The sequence below is a fragment of the Alexandromys fortis genome, unplaced genomic scaffold (assembly GCF_014885135.2).
Source record: "Alexandromys fortis isolate MF-2015 unplaced genomic scaffold, M_Fortis_MF-2015_v1.1 scaffold_138, whole genome shotgun sequence".
NCBI lineage: Eukaryota > Metazoa > Chordata > Mammalia > Rodentia > Cricetidae > Alexandromys > Alexandromys fortis.
This window is the reverse complement of record NW_026068034.1, coordinates 3,049,238-3,068,436: the sequence shown is the minus strand read 5'-3', so window position 1 is coordinate 3,068,436 and position 19,199 is coordinate 3,049,238. Positions and strand designations below refer to the sequence as shown.

Sequence of the window (19,199 nt, the reverse complement as noted above, 5' to 3'; positions counted from 1 at the left end):
AGGATTTTGAATGCTTTCAGCAATTTTAAGGAAGATTTGTACTTTTACGATAATTTTTAACATCTGGATTTACAGATGTAACTAGTCTGACATAGTATTTGCCTAACAGCACAAAGCCCTAGGTTCAATCCAAGAACTCATAAACCAGGCATTGTGGCACATGCCTAGAATCGTTCTGTAGTATTGATGAAGTCTTGGTGAGACTGCTCCACCAACTGGCAGTATCCTGGCTGTAGAAGCTAACAGCACCGCACTGTGGAGACCCTGATTAGCAGGCTTGCTCTGTTTTCTGCTTTTTATTGCCAGTCACATTCAAATTTTCCAGGATACTCTATTTGGGCTTTGCAATTATAATCATGAGGTGTATGAAGCTGGGGCCAGTCTAAGAAATCCATCATTGGGCTGTTTTGTCTGTGCTGGTACCACAGTATGCTCATTGCTCATGCAAATAGATATGATACAGGCTGCCACCGACATGCTGTAATGCACATGTGTCTATGTGATGAATACAAAAATGATTAGTGTAGTCAGCGTCGAGTATGGTGTAATATGCACAGCTGTATGTGCTGTGCTTTATGGAGCTATGAGTTTGTTCACACCAGCAGCACAGCATGTAACAGGTTTCTGTGTGGCATGATAGCTAGTGTCACTGTGCCTTAGGATTATCCAGCACTTCACCCAGTGATGTAACAGACTTTATATACTGACTTAGGTGGAGCTCCTGTTGCAGGTACTGATAGTACTGAGTCCACTGTGATTCCCTTCACATGTTACAGCACTTTTTCTTCTAAATTCATCTCTTTGATCATTTTATTTCATCTTATGTTTTGTCCTAAGGATCAAGCTTAGGGCCCACTGCACTAAAAAGACTTTCTACCACTCATACATCTGTAGGCTCTATTGCATTAGCAGGGATTCAACACTTTTTGGTTTTGCTTTTCAGGAATGAAGTCAATGAAATAATTCTTATCCTGATGAAGGTAAAAGCTTTGAATCAAGCCGAATCCCTTATAGAGGAATATCACCTGGAGCCCCCCACAGCCCCAGTTACAGGCGAGTGCACTGTGGGAGGTGCTGAGAGTCATTGATGAGAGTGCTCAGTTCCACTCCTGTGCAGTGCCTCTTCCTCCTCTGCCTGCTGCAGTGTCCTGGAGGCCGTCCTTCCTGGTGCTATGTGACCGAGGGCGCTACCTACACAGCAGCAGCTGTTCTTCCTCAGGCTGAGGAGTTGAAGAAATCGGGTACACAGAAGCATGTCCAGAGTTAAACCCATCATCAGCTTTGGCATCCCTTTTTTTTTTGGGGGGGGGGAGGCGGGGGGAGGTTCGAGACAGGGTTTCTCTGTTGCTTTCGAACCTGTCCTGGAACTAGCTCTTCTAGACCAGGCTGGCCCTGAACTCACAGAGATCCACCTGCCTTTGCCTCCTGAGTGCTGGGATTAAAGGCGTGTGCCACCATCGCCCAGCCAGCTTTTAAAACTCCCACTGTTTACAAATCAGCTAATGAGGAAATCTTAGGATGAACTGCTTAATTATGAGATGGTTAACACATTTTTATAATAAATTGTCCTTCCAAAATCTGTACTAGTTGATTGTATGAATTCAGTACTAGTGAGCCTCCAGATTTTTAATTCATTGTTAATTTGTTAGGAAAAAAAAATCTTTTTTTAAAAAAGGTTTATTTTTATATGTGTGGTTATATATACACCTGGGTGACTTTATGTAGACCACTTCCATGCAGAGATCAGAAAAGGCCAGAGGGCATCAGATTCCTTGGAACTAGGGGTCCAGGGGATTGTGGCCCACCTGATATAGTTGCTGGGAGTTAAACCCAGGCCCTCAGGAAGAGAACCACTAAGTTGTTCCTCCAGCCCGTTGAAGAAGGAAGACATATTGGTTTGGGTCATCTGTAATTCTTTGTGACCTATATCCATCTTTTTCTAGAGACATTATACTTCCATATTAAAAATAATATTGATCTTTTGCCTGTCCTCTGGCAAATAATTTATCAGAAAACAACATTTTTCTTTGAATTTTAAGGTTTTTTTTTTTGATAATGGACTTATCACTTGGTAGCAAGTTAGGCTTTTTTGTTTTGTTATCATTCACGGTAGAATTAAGAAGGCCACTGCAATTTTAAATACAGAAATGTAAAGTATTTGTCTTATTAAGGAAGTCTAAGGCAAGGTAGTTAAGAAATTAGGAATTTTTTGCAAAATCATTTTATTCGTGTTACGTTTGTTAAGCTACTCAGTGATGACCCTGTGTATAAATTATTGCCCTAAAGGTAGTTGGAAAATGTTGGTTATATTGTAAGATGTGACTCTGGCCCACGTTTACATACTTGGAAGCCCTACTTTCAAGACTGCATGTAATGTGAACAGCTGACATGCTATCGCTGTAGCAGTGAAAGCTTGTGGTTCTCTACGTGAAGATGTTAAAACTGTTACGCAAACTGCACAAACAGAATCCCACATAGACAGCCCAAACACTGCTGAATCCTCAGTTCCTGTTAATGTCGTTTTAGACAGCTGCTCATTACAAAAGCACGTGTGTGTGTGTACAGAAAGTTTTGTATATAAATGGCAAAGACTTTATTACATTAAATTTTCCAGGGTTTTGTTGTTGTCGTCATTTTTTCGAGACAGGGTTTCTCTTTAGCTTTGGAGCCTGTCCTGGAACTAGCTCTGTAGACCAGGCTGTTCTCGAACTCACAGAGATCCTCCTGCCTCTGCCTCTCGAGTGCTGGGGTCAAAGTTGTGCACCACCATTGCCCAGCTTGAATTTTCTAGTTTTTTTTTAAACTGTTCCAGTGGACTTTTGGAAGCTGTTCTCTGGCTTTGGTTTTTTTAGAGATGGACGTGGGTAGATATACTCTCATTGGTCTAACCTGGGCAGACACTCTGGAAACGTTGGAATTGAAACATGCTGTGAAGCCAGCCCGGCCATCACTGTGGAATGGATGCACTGACACAGCAGGGCAGACACCCATCTGGTGATTTGCTCACAGACTCCTAGCCAGCTGGAGCTATAGGAGACCCTGACACACCTTTCATTCTTTATCTCTACTGGTCCCGCTGTTCTGTTCTCTGGAGACTGGGCCTCATTCTGGGTGTGAGTGACACTGATCTCGGGACCTCGGACTGCAGGCCGTGTCACCACACCTGGCAAGAAAAACTTTAGGGCCTAACTGGGGAGAGAGAGACCATGTTCATGAATTAGAAAACTAACTTGGGGTAGATTTTATTCTCCTTACACTGACTCATAAATGTAATGTCAGCACCGAAACAGGTAAGGGAAATAAACATGCAGGTGCACAACCTAGGGCTGGTACTCAGCAGAGAATCCCCAGCCTAGTACTGACAGAACCAGCGGAGTGAGCCTTAGTTCCACCTCATTTTCCTACCCACCCACAACACAACACAGACAAGTCACAGATCTAACTGGAAACTCTAAAACAGAGACTCAGGAAAATCAGAGGAGATGTGACTCAGGCAGAGACTGGAGAAGCTCAGCAGAGTTCAGGTCCCAGCACCCATAGTCACTTAAGGAAGGAAGAGGTACTGGGTATCTAAACTCCACATAACAGTTCCAGAAAGATGAGAGAAAAGCAACAACTGCCAAGTTTCCCAGAACATGAGTCACTGCATTGAAAGGTTAACCCCAAAATGTGGATACAAATATACCAGCACCAAGGCACAATGCTATCATATCATTACCGTGAAGACTTAAAACTACACACTTTGAAGTCATAAGGAGAAGCCAGAATGACTGTTTCTCAACATGGCACTAAAGCGCTAATACCAGAATTGCAACAAGGAAACAGAAAGCAGATTGACAGTACAGGTCAGATCATCACTTTCAGGAGTAAAATGGCCACATGAGGGAAAGGACTCAAGAACATGAGAGGCACACCATGTATGCCATGGAGGTCAGTGCACATCTCTGAAGGTAGTAAAGTTCCGCTCCATATACAGGATGTAGCCAGGAAGACAAAACAAGGACTGCATAAAGTGCTCACCAGAAAAGCCACCCCGAGATGAGAGGCTCCAGAGGGCAGGTCTGGGCACTGACTCACTGATGGAGACACCAAGATCCAGGCTAGCTCTTGTGATGTTACAGGTGAGCTAGCCTTTACTCTGATGCATTCCAGCTTCCCAACCCATGATGGATTACCAAGTACACTCCTGTCCCCACAATTTTGACCCCCTAGGGCTTGACTCATGCAGAAAGTAAGAAAAATACACTCTCTGACCAACTTCCTGCTGGACACTCACCACCCAGTCCACACTGTGGCCTTCCAGGTACTCTGGGGTGTCTTCTGTTGAGCAGAATTGACTTACATACACTTGACCTACGGAATTCTCACAAGTGGTTTCTGTAAACTCTGAGGGGGAAATGAATCCAGATGACAACTCAGACTGCACCTTCTTGAAACTTCCACAGGAAAACAGCCCCCTTTTCTACCTGCTAATGAGCCTGTCAACAAAATATTTAATATTCTGTGTGGGGCTGGAGAGATGGCTAGTGACTGAGAGTTCAGTTTGCCAGCACCCATGTCAGGTAGGTCATAGCAGCTGCAACTCCAGTTCCTGAGAATCTGATTCCTTCTGGTCTCTGGACATCCATGTACATACAATACAGACTGGGGTGCTGGGAACTGAACTCGGGTCCTCTGCAAGAGCAAGTGCTCTTACTGATCCACCTCTACAACACCTATTACACTTAACTCCATACTGTTGTGTCTTTATGATTATTTCCCAACTTACTCCCCTTGCTCACATCCCAGTACGTCTCATTTTGGTGACACTGGCTCCAGAAAGGGAAGGAATGTTGGGTGATTTCTCATTGTGGCGCCATAAACTGATGTGCAGACTTTATGCTAGGTATTGATAAGGTGAGGAGTGCTCTTTCATTTATTTATTTATTTTAAATATTTTTATGGTTTATTTAACTTTATTTTATGTGCATTGGTGTGAAGGTGTCAAATCCCCTGCAACTGGATCTTCAGACAGTTGTGAGCTGCCATGTGGGTGCTAGGAATTGAACCTGGGTCCTCTGGAATAACAGTTGGTGCTCTTAACCACTGAGCCATATCTCCAGCCCCTGCTCTTTCATTTAATATCTAAGTTCTTACAAAGCACACAATGGCTTTCAAACCAAATACTGAGCTAATATACCTGCAATTAACTAAAGGCATCCTCAGAACAAGGGCTTAAAAGAAAAATATATTTTTACATGTGTATACAAGTTGGGTCCACACATGCCAGGGTGTGCATGTAGAAGACAAAGGGCAACTTTCAGAAATCAGTTCTCTCCTTCCACCCCAGGCTCCATAACTGAACTAGGGTCATCAGGCCTGAGCAGCCACCTCACCATTCCCAAGATCAAGACTTCTTTGATGCTTCTATTTCTTTCCATAATGCAGCTTCGATTTCTGAAGTATCATATTCTCTCATCATATCAAACTCAAGCCATGGCTGGCTCCACTTCTGGGCTTCTTTCATTTGCTCCTCAGTTAAAGCAAGATCAAATCTGATCCCTTTAATGTTGAAGTATGGACGTTCCCAGCGTTTGGACCACGGCTTTGGCTTCATTTTAACTTGGAGCTAAGAAAAACAAAAATAGAATTTGGGCTGGGGAGATAAACACAAAAGTCTCCCTGAGTTTTCTGCAGATGCTTCTTCAAACTGGCACCTAAGCACAGATGCACGGTCCTACCTTGATGTGGGAATGTCATATCAATCTGTTGATTTCATTGGTTAAGTAATAGAGAAACTGTTTGGCCCTGATAGGTTAAAACATAGGTGGGAGGAGTAAACAGAACAAAATGCTGGGAGGAAGAGGAAGTGAGCTCAGACTCAATAGCTCTCTGCTCTGGGGCAGACACCTCACAGAGACACCATGCTCCGCTCTCCCGGGTAGACTTGACAGCTCTGCTCTCTGAGGCAGACACTCGCGATGAAGCTCCAACCCAGGATGGACGTAGGCTAGAATCTTCCTGGTAAGCGCACCTTGGAGTGCTACATACCTTATTAGAAATGGGCTAGTCCAGGTGCGAGAGTTAGCCGAGAAGAGGCTAGATATAATGGGCCAAGCAGTGTTTAAAAGAATACAATTTGTGTGTTGTTATTTCGGGGCATAAGCTAGCAGAAGGCCGGGGTGCTGGGGATGCAGCCCCGCTGTTCCTATTACAACAATACCTTGTTAACAGGCACTTCCTGGCAGGACTCGTGTGGGACCGGCTTCATGTTAACATCAAAGGTGCTGAACTCAGGGAGGGCATCCCGTAAATACATCAGGCTGTCATCCATCCGCTTCTCCAACTTCACCACCTGGATCTCGTGGATTCGAGGATTATACAATTCAAAGCAAAGCTCCACACCTAAAAAGGGAACATGCTTACCACCTAAGTCCAGACTCCTGCAATACTTCATAGTACAGTCATCTACTTTGAAGCTAGCAAGTGGGACATGGAACAAACACATCAAATTTCTAAACTGGAGATTACTAAAGCAAAACAAATGAAATCCCATTTAAATTAAAAAGTGAAAATTGAATGATGTCGTGTAAGTCTCAGATTGGCCTACAGGTATGCCGGTGGATCACTGTCTTCATGGCCAGCTCGTCCCCCATGGGAGCTACTATCCCTGGACAGGTGGTCCTAGGCTGGATGAAGAGTTGGGGATGGGGAACCATGAGCTTAGAAGTGGGCCAGCGAATGGCATTCTTCTATGGTTCTGTCTCAGTTCCACTGGAGGCTGTGACCTGAACGTGTAAGCTGAAATAAACTCTCTTCCCCTAAGTATCTTTTGGACAGGAGTGTATTATGGCAGCAACAGAGGCTAAACTAGAACACTAGGCAGGGCCCTCTACTTGGTGAATAAGATACTGTTTTGAGTGTGACCCCTCCAAAACTCACCCTGAAGGGCTCCTCTCTCAGTAGCAGTTCTCTGACAACTTCACGCCTGAGAACCCTGAGGTGCACTGGGAAGAGTAAACACTCTCGCTTGCCATTTCAATTCTTGCTCTTTCTAGAACTTCACTATTTGTTCCTCTACTGTGCTGGTCATGCCATGTATGATTGCTTCTGGACTACAGCAGCTGTGTCAGGACATAAGCAAACTCCTAAGGACACCATCCTCTCTGTCCCAGAGGACTCTGGGAAAAGGAGGATCCTGCTAAATGTGAAGACTCACATCCCTAATCCTGTAATCTCAATGCTCAGAGGGCAAGAGACTGGAGGATTGCTACAAATTTGAGGTCAACCAGCTCCATATAGCAAAACCCTGGCCACTCGTGGCCTACATGGGAAGACCCTGTCTCAAACACGCTGCTAATAAAGCAAAAGGAATCTTCCCCTCACTGCCTCCCTCACTGTCTCCACTCTTGAAGATGCCATGTTTATACAGGCAGGGTCTCACTATGTAGTCCAACCTGGTTTTGAACTAAAAGATATCCTTCTGCCTCGGCATATTCCTTGTGCTACGAAAACAGGCAATGTGACCATGGCCCAGCCCAGAAAGTCTAGTCCTAATGGGTGTTGTCCATATAATAAAAAGAAGCTTTCAAAAGAAAGTGGACCCTCCAACAGTCCATTAAACAGTAACACAAATCTCTATCCACTGCAAAGCACATGTTATCTCTTGGGGAAAACCCACTTTCACATTCTGGAAGCACAAGAAGAAATATACCTTGTCCTTCAATCGTGTTTCTAAGGGTGAAAGTAGCCCCAAGCCCTTTTCCCGACCGCTGGATGCAAATCCCCAGGAACTGGCTGGTTTTTCCACTGGCATATGGGTCGGCTGTAGTGACACGCAGTATGCTTCCTACAGGGTCAGAAGAGAAGCAAGCTCAGTCATGAGATGCATGAATGAACACATAAGGTCTACAACTTAGTATGTTAGAAATAAATAACTAACAGCAAAACCCAGATACCTGGAGAATAATCTTTATGCAAAGAGAACTATCCCCCACACCTGCTGACGGACACCGGACCTCACTCACCGACATAGAACTCTGGGATGTGAAGCACCTTTCTCCTGTCGAGCATATCTTTTCGTTCTAGCTGAAATTTCAGAGGGTTTGTTCTGCCCCTTGGAGGAATGAATTCAGGACTCAGGAACCTATAAAGGAAGGCATTTTAAAAATAAGAAGGTAATTTGGGCCAATATAAGGGGATGGGTGGGGAAACTGGTTTACAAAGAAATGAAAGGGTATAATGTTGATGTATTCCATTTAAATAAGGAACCATGTTGTTTCTAAAGCTGAACTCTCAGCATTCCCGAGTACCCACCAGGTATTTTGCTTAAAAGCTTATAAAACATTTAGACCCCCACAGACTGGGCCTTAATTGTCCAAGAAGGCACATTTGCTAAGAGCTTAGCTGCCAGCCTGTGCAGTCACTGGGGGTTAGAAAGCTTTAAGAATTGTACTCAGGAAGCAGAGGCAGGTACATCTCTGTGAGTTCGAGGCCAGCCCATTCTACAGAGTGAGTTCCAGGACAGGCTCCAAAGCTACACAGAGAAACTGTCTCAAGCAAAACAAACAACAACAACAACAAAAAATTATAACCCAGTAGAGAAACCATGTCATGTAGTCGGACGTTTCTGTCCCATCTGCCTGCTCCCAAATAACCACAGAGACTTACTATTGATTATAAGTGCTTGGCCGATAGTTTAGCCTTGTTTTTAGCTAGCTCTTGTAACCTAAATTAACTCACTTTTATTAATCTATGTGCTGCTCTGAGGCTTATTTATCTTGTGTATGTACTCCCATCCTGCTTGCTCTGCATCTCATGGTGTCTCCGAGATACCGCCCTTCTTTCTAGCATTCTACCTGCCCCGATAATCCCGCCCAGTCATCAGCCAGTCGGCTCTTTGTTAACCAATGAGAGCAATACATATTTACAGTGAACAGCAGGACTATGCCACAGCAATGTCACTGGGCATGTACGCTGAAGGCAAGGATGAGACCCAGCCCCTTTCTCTTTCTGCTTTTGCTTTACCTCAACTGATACTTCCTGCCATGCCGTACTGTGTCACTGCAGGGCCAAAGTGAGAGGGCCAGGACTACGCAAAGTTAACTAAAACTGCTGAAACCCTAAGCCAAAGTAAATAGTTCCCTTTAAGATGATTAACTCAGTACCATAAATTAATCTTCATAGAAATTAGGTAACTTTGCTGTCATCTCTATAGATAAAAACAACAACAGCCTGAAGCTTACTGACAATGAGCCACTGACACGTTACTACTGCTGTTATAATTCTGTCACAGGTTAGTGTAAACACTGCGTGCCTCTCAGGTCTCCTGCTGAGCTGTAAGTATGGAGAAAAAATATTAAAATCACCAACTGCAAACCTCCCACCAAGCACGGTGGTGCTCACCTTGATCCTGATCCGAACACTCAGTAGGCAGCAGCAGGCAGATCTCTGTAAGCTCACAGCTAGCCTGTCTACACAGGGCGACAAAACCTACACACACACACACACACACACACACACACACACACACACGGGATGGACCTGGGTGAACAGGCTTGTGCAGGAGACACCTTTACCACTGTTGAGCCATACTGTTTGTTACCTTTTGAAAACTGACTTCTTTTTAAATGTCTATGAGTGTTTGCCTGCATGTATGTATATGCATCACATGGCCTGGTTCCCTCAGAGAGCACAAAGAAGGTGTTGGATCCACAAGAGCTGGAAATTGCAGATGGTTGTGAGCCACTCTGAGGGTCCTCTGGAAGAGCCTCAAGCGTTCTTAACGGCTAGCCATCTCGCCAGCCTTTGAAAGATTATTTTCCCACCCAATGAGATAATGTGGTCATAGAAAAAAAAATTTTTTTTTCTAAATCATTAGTTTTCCTAAGTCCAAGCAGATAGGGACAAGCTACGCCCCTTTTACGGAGCCTATAATCGCACCAAGTTTTTCCCACAAATAGTCAGGTTTGTTTTGGTTGTGCGTGTTCTGAAACAGGATCTAGCTATGCAAACCTAGGTGGCTCAGAAATCCGCCGCGTTAGCCAACAGACTCTATCCAGGAGGAAAGCTTTGGGGACGTCAGAACAACTCAAACACGTTCACAGGTGCAGCTAAGATGAAAAGTTTAGAACACATAAAACTGAGGAATGGGAGTCCAAGCCTGCGTCCCTTCAGGATCTAGACAGGGGCAGACGCGGAACTCGAGTATGTGCTACAAGGTAAGCAGGTATCCAACCGTGCGAACACCCAGGCAGCTCCGAGAGCTGCAAACGCCCGCGCGTGCGCACGCCCTCTAGGCCACGGCCGCCTCACCTTCTGTGCTCCTCCGGGGCTTGGCGCCGGTCCACCATGACAGGTTTCGGAGGTGGCTTGAACCCACTGGGCTCGGAAGGTCCGGTGCTCTGAAGCCGGCTTGGTCCCGTGCGGACACAGAAGACATCAGACGCGACTGTGGCGAGCCGCGGCCTGGCCGTTCGGAAGCTCCGGGCCAGGTTCAGGGACACCCTACAGCCTTCAGCCACGGGGGCCGCCATGTCTACACACGCAATGCAGGACTACAGCTCCCAGAAGTCAGTGCGACGAGGTATGGCCAGACGGTGGCTCCTATGGGACCAATCTGCTTTCCTGTGACTCACCGCTAGTTTGAGGACACTGTATTGCCAAAAGTATATAATGTCCTTTTCTCCATAATTTACAAAGTTACGCTCCCCCTAAGGGCAGGAAGATTTGTACTTTGCCTAGATACTGTGACCTCATTTGCATTGTGAGTGAGTGTGGAATGTGTGTTTGTGTATATTCGTGAATTTGAGTGTGATTGTTGGGGCCCATGGAGGCCAGTTTCCTGGAGCAGGAATTACAGGCAGTAACAAGGTACCCCGCATGCGTGCTGAGAACCTGGGTCCTCTAAAGCATCAGTAAACGTTCCTAACAGCTGGAACGCTGCTCCAGTCTCCTTTCCACTTGTTATTTGCCTGTGCCTGTATGCAAAAACACAACTGTCTCCTCAAAGGGAATAAGAGATAGTTTATTCTGGAGCCAAATATTAGTGACCATGGCTTAGGAACATAGATTTAAGTTCCATAAATCCATGTTCTGATGAGGTAACAATTTCATGAAGTTTTCATTATATCAGAACAAAGAAGGCCGTAAAACACTCCTTAAATACATTGGTGGATCCATCAATTTAGGTGCACCTTTGATGTTAACATGAAGCAGGTCCCACGCGAGTCCTGCCAGGAAGTGCCTGTTAACAAGGTAGGATCGTGCACCTGTGCTTAGGTGCCAGTTTGAAGAAGCACCTGCAGAAAACTCAGGGAGACTTTTCTGTGCATCTCCCCGGCCCAAATTCTATTTTTGTTTGCCTTAGCTCCAAGTTAAAATGAAGCCAAAGTGATCAAATTCAGGCCATCAGGCTTGGCGGCAGGTACCATTTCCCAGTAGCCATCTCTCTGGTCCTGACCCTGAATCCTGATCCTCAGGCTTCTGTCTCCAAACCACTGTTTTTAATAACCTGGATCGATTACCCTGAAATGATGAAAAACAAACAAACAAACTGGGTGTGATGGCTCGGGTAAGAAATGTCCTCAGTAAGGTTCATGGAATGAAACCTTGGTCCTACCTGGAGGTATTATTATTAGGAGGTGACTCCGTCATGAAAGTGACCAAATGGGCGATAAGGATCTGGAGCCTAGTTGTTGGAAATGGTGCACCTGGGTGACTTTGAGGAGTTTCTGTTGTCCCAGGCCCCTTCCTTTCACCTTCTCTTTGCTTCCTAACTTCCATGAAGTGAGCAGCATCCTGCCTGGCTCCCACTCCACAGCTGCCTCACCACTGGTCAAAAGCCGTGCAGTATGTGTGCTGGAAACTGAAAATGTCTCCAAAACTGGGGGCCAAAATCAATGAACAATACCAAATTCCTCTTCTGAGTTGTCTCGTCACAGAAAGGGAGAGCATGGATCTACTGAAAATTCTGGGGGAGTCGGAAATCAGGTAGGGCCCTGGAGGGACGGCTCACACTGTAAAACTCTTAAACACAAGGAGCCAGGCTTAGTCTCCATCACCCATGTAAACGCCTGGCATGATATCACCCTCCACACACAAGTACAAGTGTGCCTACACCCAAACATGTGTTCAAAGGCAAAAAATCAAAATACATAAAACATCTTTCACAGAGAAGTCACGTGGTCCATTTGTTGAGCTTTCAACAGATCAGCAGGTGGGTACCATGTACGCACTGTGGTCATCAAGGAGGATTTGAGGAAGTGTTTTACTCTGAAGAAGTCACTGTAGATGGTAGGAGCATGTGGGAATACATTTTCTCCCAACAAGCACAACCAAGAAAGCTTCCAGAAGAAAGGAGACCTGGAGTCAACCTCAGAGACGTGCTTCATGAGGCCAGTCAGAAGAGATTAGGATTAATCTGAAGAGATCAGAGAATGCTAAGCCCCTGTCATGGTTAATCTTGATTACTAACTTAACAAGAGCTAGAATCACCAAAGAGACAAGCCTATGGGCATTTCTGTGAGGGATTATCTAGATTAGATTAATTGAGGTGGTGAATTAGTCAGGATTCTATAAAAGAACTAAACCAACAGAATGGATATGTGCATGCATGGATTATATGTGTGTGTCTATTTACATATATACACACATAAAATACTAAAAGGTGATTTATTAAGCTGATTTACAGAATGTGGTCCAGTAGTCTAACGATGGCTGCCTCACAACTGAAAGGCTGATACCATGGTATTTGTTTAGTCTGTGAGACCTGATATTTCAGTAGTCCCAGTTTGGTGCTGGAGATGCTGGGGGTGGGGGTGGCACACGGATCTTCAGTCTATAATGTATTACTAAAGAAACTGGACTCAATACCCGCTGCAGCAACAGCATAGGTGATCATGTCTGTGAGAGTAAGGGCAAGCAGGAAGAAAGGAAAGCTTCCTTCTTCCACGACCTTCCATCTTGGCTGCCACCAGAAGGGATGGCCCAGATTCAGGGTGGGTCTTCCTGTTTCAAGTAATCCAGTTAAGAAAACTCCTCTGAGAGCAGCTTGGGTTTTAGTTGATCCCATGTGGTCAAGTTGACAACAGATGGAAAGACCGGTCCTCAAAGTAAGCAGTACATTCCGTGGGCTGGGGTCCTACACTGCGCAAAGGGAGAGAGATTAAGCTGAATATCAACATTCATCCCTGCTTCTTGACTGTGGGTGTCATGTGACTGCCTGCTTCCAGCTTCTGCTGCCATGGTGGACCACGCCCTTGAACTGTGAGCTAAATCAAAGCCTCCCTTCTTTCATTGTCTCTGTCAAGTATTTTGTTGGAGCTATAAGAAAGGTAATTAACTCATTCCCAAAACCTAGCCCAGGAGATCATGCTTAGAAACCAGATGTAGACTATTCCACCCAACCTTTGGCAGCTCTGGAGTCCTTATTATACTAGTCAACAACTTCTCTGGTTATTGTTCTGATTGGTATTATTTCTATTTCAAAGCAGATACTTGAAAATGCATTCCAGACTGATTTGGTTCCCAAGAGAGCCTCCTAATCTTCTATAGGTGGTTCTTCCTCTCCTGGTTCTCAATTTCTGAACTAACAAAGTCACCAAGCCCACCCCCTCCCGGAGTCCCCAGGCATTCTTTGCAGAACCACCCAGAGTGATGGGTGCTCTCAGCACTCAGAACACTTTTGATTATCTTCACCCGCTTTCCTGTGCCCTTCGTCCTGAAATCCAAAGCTGGCTTCTCCACTTACATTTTCCCAGGACAGAAAATGAGAGTGGGAGGAGGGCTGGTGCTGTGGACCACTGTCCCCAGGGCATGACAAGTATCACCCCTTTGAACTCTCAGTAGCTGTGATTGACCACAGGAAACAGGAAACCTGCACAAAATCAGGTCCATTAACCAGCTGTCATGCCTGAGTGGGACCCTCAGGGGCCATGCCTCTCCCTAAGGATTTAGATAGTTAAGAGTTTGCTTGAGAAAGGGAGAATTTTCTTCAGTGGTGTAGTGACTGGTAAATTGTCCATGTGAGAGAGAGGAGTCAGGACTTGGGAAACAGAAGTCCTGTTTTCTCTAGGGCTGGGCTATTGGGCTGCAAAGGTCTTGGGTGAGCTGGATGGGGAATTTTTTTTTTTCCCTTAACCTAGGGTCAGTCAATTTAAACAAAGAAAAGGAAACTTTCTTTGAGGCCCAGAGCTTCCAGCAAACTTGACCTAGTCCAGCCCTGAGCTTTACCTGTCCTGTCTGCTGGCAGGGGGTCCCTGACAGGTGGGAGAAAAAGTTGACCAAAGCTTTCGTCTCCTGTCAGGGTGGTCAGGAAGAAGCCGGAAGTTTACCACCTTTGTCACCTATGTTTTGTCTGTAATCTCCCCGGCTGCCTACAGGATCTGTCTAACTCCTGGTTCCCCACTCACCCCTTGGTAGGGAGAAGTAACATCCAGTTGCCTAACCTATAACTTTGACTTCTCCCTCTTCCTCATGCTGAATGGTTCTGCTGAAAGCTGGCCCTGCTGACTACACATCACATCACGAGCATTCCTTCCACCCAGCCCTCTCTGTGGGGCCTTTTCTATTGCTCTAGTTCAATCCTGATCATTTCTCCAGGAGATTTGCAATAGCTTCCTTACAGGCCTCTCCAATTTCTTAATCTTTCTTTTAAAAGATTTATTTTTGTTTTTAACTGTGTGTGTGTGTGTGTGTGTGTGTGTGTGTGTGTGTGAACATGACTGAAATGCCTGGAGCTGTAGTTACAGGTGGCTTTGAGCTACCCAAATATGGAGAGTAGGAACCAGATTTGGGTCCTTTGCATTCTTAGTGTGCGTGTGTGGGGTGGAAGCGTGTGTGCATGTGTCATGGCACGTGTGTGGTGGCCAGAGGACAACCATGTGGAGCCAGTCCTCTTCCACCTTCTCATAGCATCTCTGGATACTTTTCCTGCACAGATTCTTCATTTTGTTTTGTTTGTTTGGGTTTGGGTTTTGGTTTTTCAAGACAGGTTTCTCTCATATAGCCCTGGATGTCCTGGAACGTGCTTGGTAGGCCAACCTTGAACTTACAGAGATCCACCTGCCTCTGCCTCATAAACTCTTAATAAAATAAAAAACAAAAGAGATGGACAGCCTCTGAAAGAAACACTCAAGGATGTCCTCTGACTACCACACATGCACATAGGCATGCGCGTGCGCACACACACACGCACGCACGCACAAACACACACGCACTAGCTGTTTTTAACATGTCTGGAAAGGAAGGACAATTGTGCATTTTTCTCTAAATAGTTCTGAATTACATTCCTGAGGCAGGAGGTGGAGTTGAGGCAGGGGGCTACAATCTTTGCCATTGAGAGGATGAAGCAAGGGGACTATGGGTTCAAAGCCAGCTTGGACTACATAGCATAGATCCTTTTTTGACAGAATAAAAGAAAAAAACAAAATGTGATGGTCAAATAAATTAATGTAAGAATTATAAAGGTATAGACCTTTTCTCAAAGGACCAACCAACCGAGGAAAGAGCAGTCACCAACAGTAAGCCGAAATGACCAGCAGGTGGCACCACCTACCCATGGAGGATTCCTACAGCTCCTGGGCTAACCCTTCTTGACTTGATAAGCAAAACCTTAAATTAAGCACCTTGCTTCCGCTGGAACTAAGAATTCTATTTCTATTTTCCTGATGGAGAGTTGTCTCCTGTTTCCATTCCAGCTATCATTAAAAATATTTTTTTTATAAGTATACCCCCACAAGTTTAACAAAATACTGTCTCTTAAGAAAGTGTGTTACCCATGTTCTGAGCACGGTGCCCTACAACCACCAGAAGCCACAGCTGTGTCCTGACCCATGCCAAGGCCAGTCAGAGATCCTTGCTCTGCAGCTGTGCACAAATCCTGTGGGTGGAGGGTTTCCCTGAAATTCAGGGAAGCTTCAGGGTATGGCTTCTTTCAGTACAGGATTGGGGTATTGTTAATTTTTAAAGGTATCGTGCAGCCGTGAGTTTGATTACAGTATATTGTAATATATGCCATTATACTTTATTCCTATTACCCTCCCTCCCCAGTCCCTTCTCTACCCACCTTGCTGTCCCCTTCCTCCCTCTAACACCCTCTTCTGGCTTTACGTCACATATTTTCCATTACCCTCTGTGACCAGTAATTGTCCACTTGACACAAATGACATTTCGGTGGGAGGAGAAATCCCTCCATCTGATTGGCCTGTGCACATGGTTGTTGATTGATGTGGGAGGGCTCAGCCCTTTGTGGTGGAGCCATCCTGGGCAGGTGGTCCTGGGTTCTATAAGGAAGGCAGATGAATGTGAGCTAGTGCAAGCCAGTAAGAATCTTTTCACTGTGGCTCCTGCTTCTGCTCCTATTTGAGTATCTGCCTTGACTTCCCTCAGTGACTGTCTTAGTCACTGTTCTATTGCTGTGAAGAGACACCATGATTAAGGCAATTCTTACAAGGGAAAAATTCTCTTTGGGGTCTTGCTTACAGTTTCAGAGGTTATCATCAAGACAGGGAACATGGTGGCATAGTGCTAGAAAAGGAGCAGAGAGTTCCATATCCTGATACATAGGCAGAGAGAGAGAGACAGAAACTCTGGGCTTGGCCTGGTCTTTTGAAACCTCAAAACCCACCCCCAGTGACCACACGTCGTCCAACAAGGCCACACTTCCTAATAGTGCCATTTCCTGATGATCAGGCATTCGAATCTAAGAGCCTATGGGGACCATTCTCTTCAAACCATCATAGTGATGGAGTATAAATATCTAAGCCAAATAAACCCTTTCCTCCCTAAATTGTATTTGGTCATGATTTTTTTTTATCATAAATAAGTTTAAAGAAAAAAAGCAAACTAGAATACTTCCTTACCCACTTAGGATATACTCCTTTCTTATGAATCCTCATCTACTTTCACCAAAAAGCCACATCTCTGTGTGTGTGTGTGTGTGCGCACACACACACACACACATCCTTACACATGCTACTCACACATAAACACTCATATAAAAATTTAACCCTAGGCTCCATGTGTAAGAGGGTCCACATTCTGAGAATCTCCAGCTCTATCCATTTACCAGCAAATGTCATGATTTCATGTTTCTCTGTGGCTGAATAAAGCTCCATTGTGCTTATGAACCACATTTATTAGTCATCTGTTGGGGACCAACTAAGGCTAGTTCCATTTCTTGGCTATTATGAACAGTGCAACATAAACATGGGTGTGCAGGTTTCTGCTGACTTGGAGTCCTTTGGGTTGTACACTCTGGACTAAAACCCTTTCTTCCTTCCTTCCTTCTTTCCTTCCTTCCTTCCTTCCTTCCTTTTTTCCTTCCTTTCTTCCTTTCTTTTTCTTTCCCCCTTTTTATTGAAAATATCTTCCCCCCCTCATATAGTATATCCTGATGGTTCCCTCCCCTCTACTCCTCTAAGTTCCTCCCCACCTCCATTCCACAGTTGTCTTTCTGGGTCCTAAGACCCTTTCTAATCTACTGTGGCAGGACTTCAGTGTCAACTGAGATTTCATGGTTTGAGTTAACAAATAGTCATGTCTTGTCATTGTGCTTATAGTATACCCAAGTGGAGAAGGTGGTTGGTATGAGTTTGGGGTATAGTGCCGTGATCTGGGTTAGAAATAAATATAGGGTGCTCTTCTGGGGTAATGGAAATAACTATCAGAACACCACTTTTAGACAACAATTCATATTTCTCTCTTCTTTTAAATTTCCTCAAGTCCCCCCACACACACCCGACACCTCTATTCAAGAAGGTGAGCCAGCAGAAAGCAATTGCCACAGACATTTCTGCTGGTGTCTGGCTGAAGCCCACACTTGCTGGGGAGATGTGAGCTGTAAATATTACAACAGAGGGAGTGTCTTTACCTCTGTCATCACAATTGGGAGTTCCCACAGGTGGAAAGGAGTGAGAGAAAGCAGTAGAAACAGTCTGGAGTGTTTGGAGGATTCCAGAAAGACACAGCCACACCCTAGAAAAGTTCCAAAGTCCCGGAGTACTGGGCAAGTCCCGAAGGGTGGGACCATGCATGATGCTTTCTGAGCAGCATTCTGGGAAGAGTGGGGGTGAACAGAGTTCCATGGGACTCCATTGAGATGTCGGGGGACCTGTGACAGAGAAACAAGCCCCAACAGAACCCCAGAGGAGGCTGAGAGCTACTGCCTCCCAGAGACTCCAGTGGCCTCTAGAAGTGGATTGGTGGGAATTACATTTCTGTTGCTCCTTGAAAAGGTAGATGGTGGTGGTTGTGGGGCTTTGGGCTGGTTGACAATGTGACACTACCTGGAGTCACCCGAGAGGAGAGTCTGACTGGGGAATTGCCTGGATCTGGGTGGCCTGTGAGCATGTGTGTAGGGATTGTCTTGATTTCTAGTTGATGTGGGAAGATGCAGCCCATTGTGGGTGGCACCACTCTCTAGAAAGAGGCCCCTGAACTGCAGAAGAAGGGGAAAGCGAGCAAGACAGTAAGGGTGCATTTGTTCTCTCTCTACTGTGAATGGGATGTAAATAGTTGCTTGAGATCCTGCCTTCAGTTCCCTGCAGTGGAAGGCTGTAAATTGGAATTCTAAGGAAGATCAACTCTTTCTTCCTTAAGCTTTTATGTCATGGTATTTTATCACAATAGAAATGAAACTATAACAAGCTCTAGATAGAGACCAAGCTGAATTTAACTGAGCCTAAATTCCTTCCTCATGCATCTGCAGGCTGAGATAGACTTCCAGATTGTGACACAGGTCAGCAGTTTGGGGGTAGACTTAAGGAAGAACACTAGGTCTAGAGATCTGACTCTTCTGAATTGTGAGCAGCTCTGCACCCCACACAGAGAAAAGTGGACTGCACACCCACAAAAAAAACAACTGTGAGTCCATTTATAGTTAAGAGAGACTCTCTCTGCCTTTGACAGGTGTGGTTTTATGATTTTATTTTTAATTATGTGTATGTTTATCTGTGTCTGTGTGTTGGATATGTGCACATGAGTGCAGGTACCTGTGGAGACCAGAAGAGGGCATCTGGCCACTTGGAGCTAGAGTTACAGGTCGTTTTGAGCCATCTGACCTGGGTGCTGGGAAATGAACTCTGGTGCTCTGCATGAACAATAAGTGCTTAACTGCGGAGCCATCTCTCCAGCTCCTTGTCCATATTTTATTTACTCTGTTCCTATAGCCACCAGAACATAAATATCTCTTAACCAGCTCTCTTTGTTTTCTCTGAGAA

The 19,199-nt window shown here is 45.1% G+C and overlaps 2 protein-coding genes across 4 annotated transcripts in view; one reads left to right on the top strand and one right to left on the bottom strand.

Annotated features, from left to right (window-relative positions):
• The window catches only part of Gcfc2 (GC-rich sequence DNA-binding factor 2), a 35,399-nt gene extending 32,780 nt beyond the window's left edge, over window positions 1-2,619 (top strand). For all 3 annotated transcript variants that reach the window (XM_050164957.1, XM_050164956.1, XM_050164955.1), the window contains exon 17: window positions 944-2,619. In XM_050164957.1, coding sequence (XP_050020914.1) covers window positions 944-1,088 — 145 coding nt within the window. In that variant the 3' untranslated portion in view covers window positions 1,089-2,619. The remainder of the gene's footprint in view (window positions 1-943) is intronic.
• A 2,589-nt stretch (window positions 2,620-5,208) lies between these two features.
• Mrpl19 (mitochondrial ribosomal protein L19) lies at window positions 5,209-10,530 on the bottom strand. Its single transcript, XM_050164960.1, has 5 exons — window positions 10,294-10,530; window positions 8,007-8,125; window positions 7,694-7,828; window positions 6,203-6,384; window positions 5,209-5,608 (listed from the first exon to the last, which is right to left on the bottom strand). Exons 1-5 carry the CDS (start codon window positions 10,512-10,514, stop codon window positions 5,387-5,389), a joined length of 879 nt encoding a protein of 292 aa, XP_050020917.1. The 5' UTR covers window positions 10,515-10,530; the 3' UTR covers window positions 5,209-5,386.
• Window positions 10,531-19,199: the final 8,669 nt, after the last annotated feature.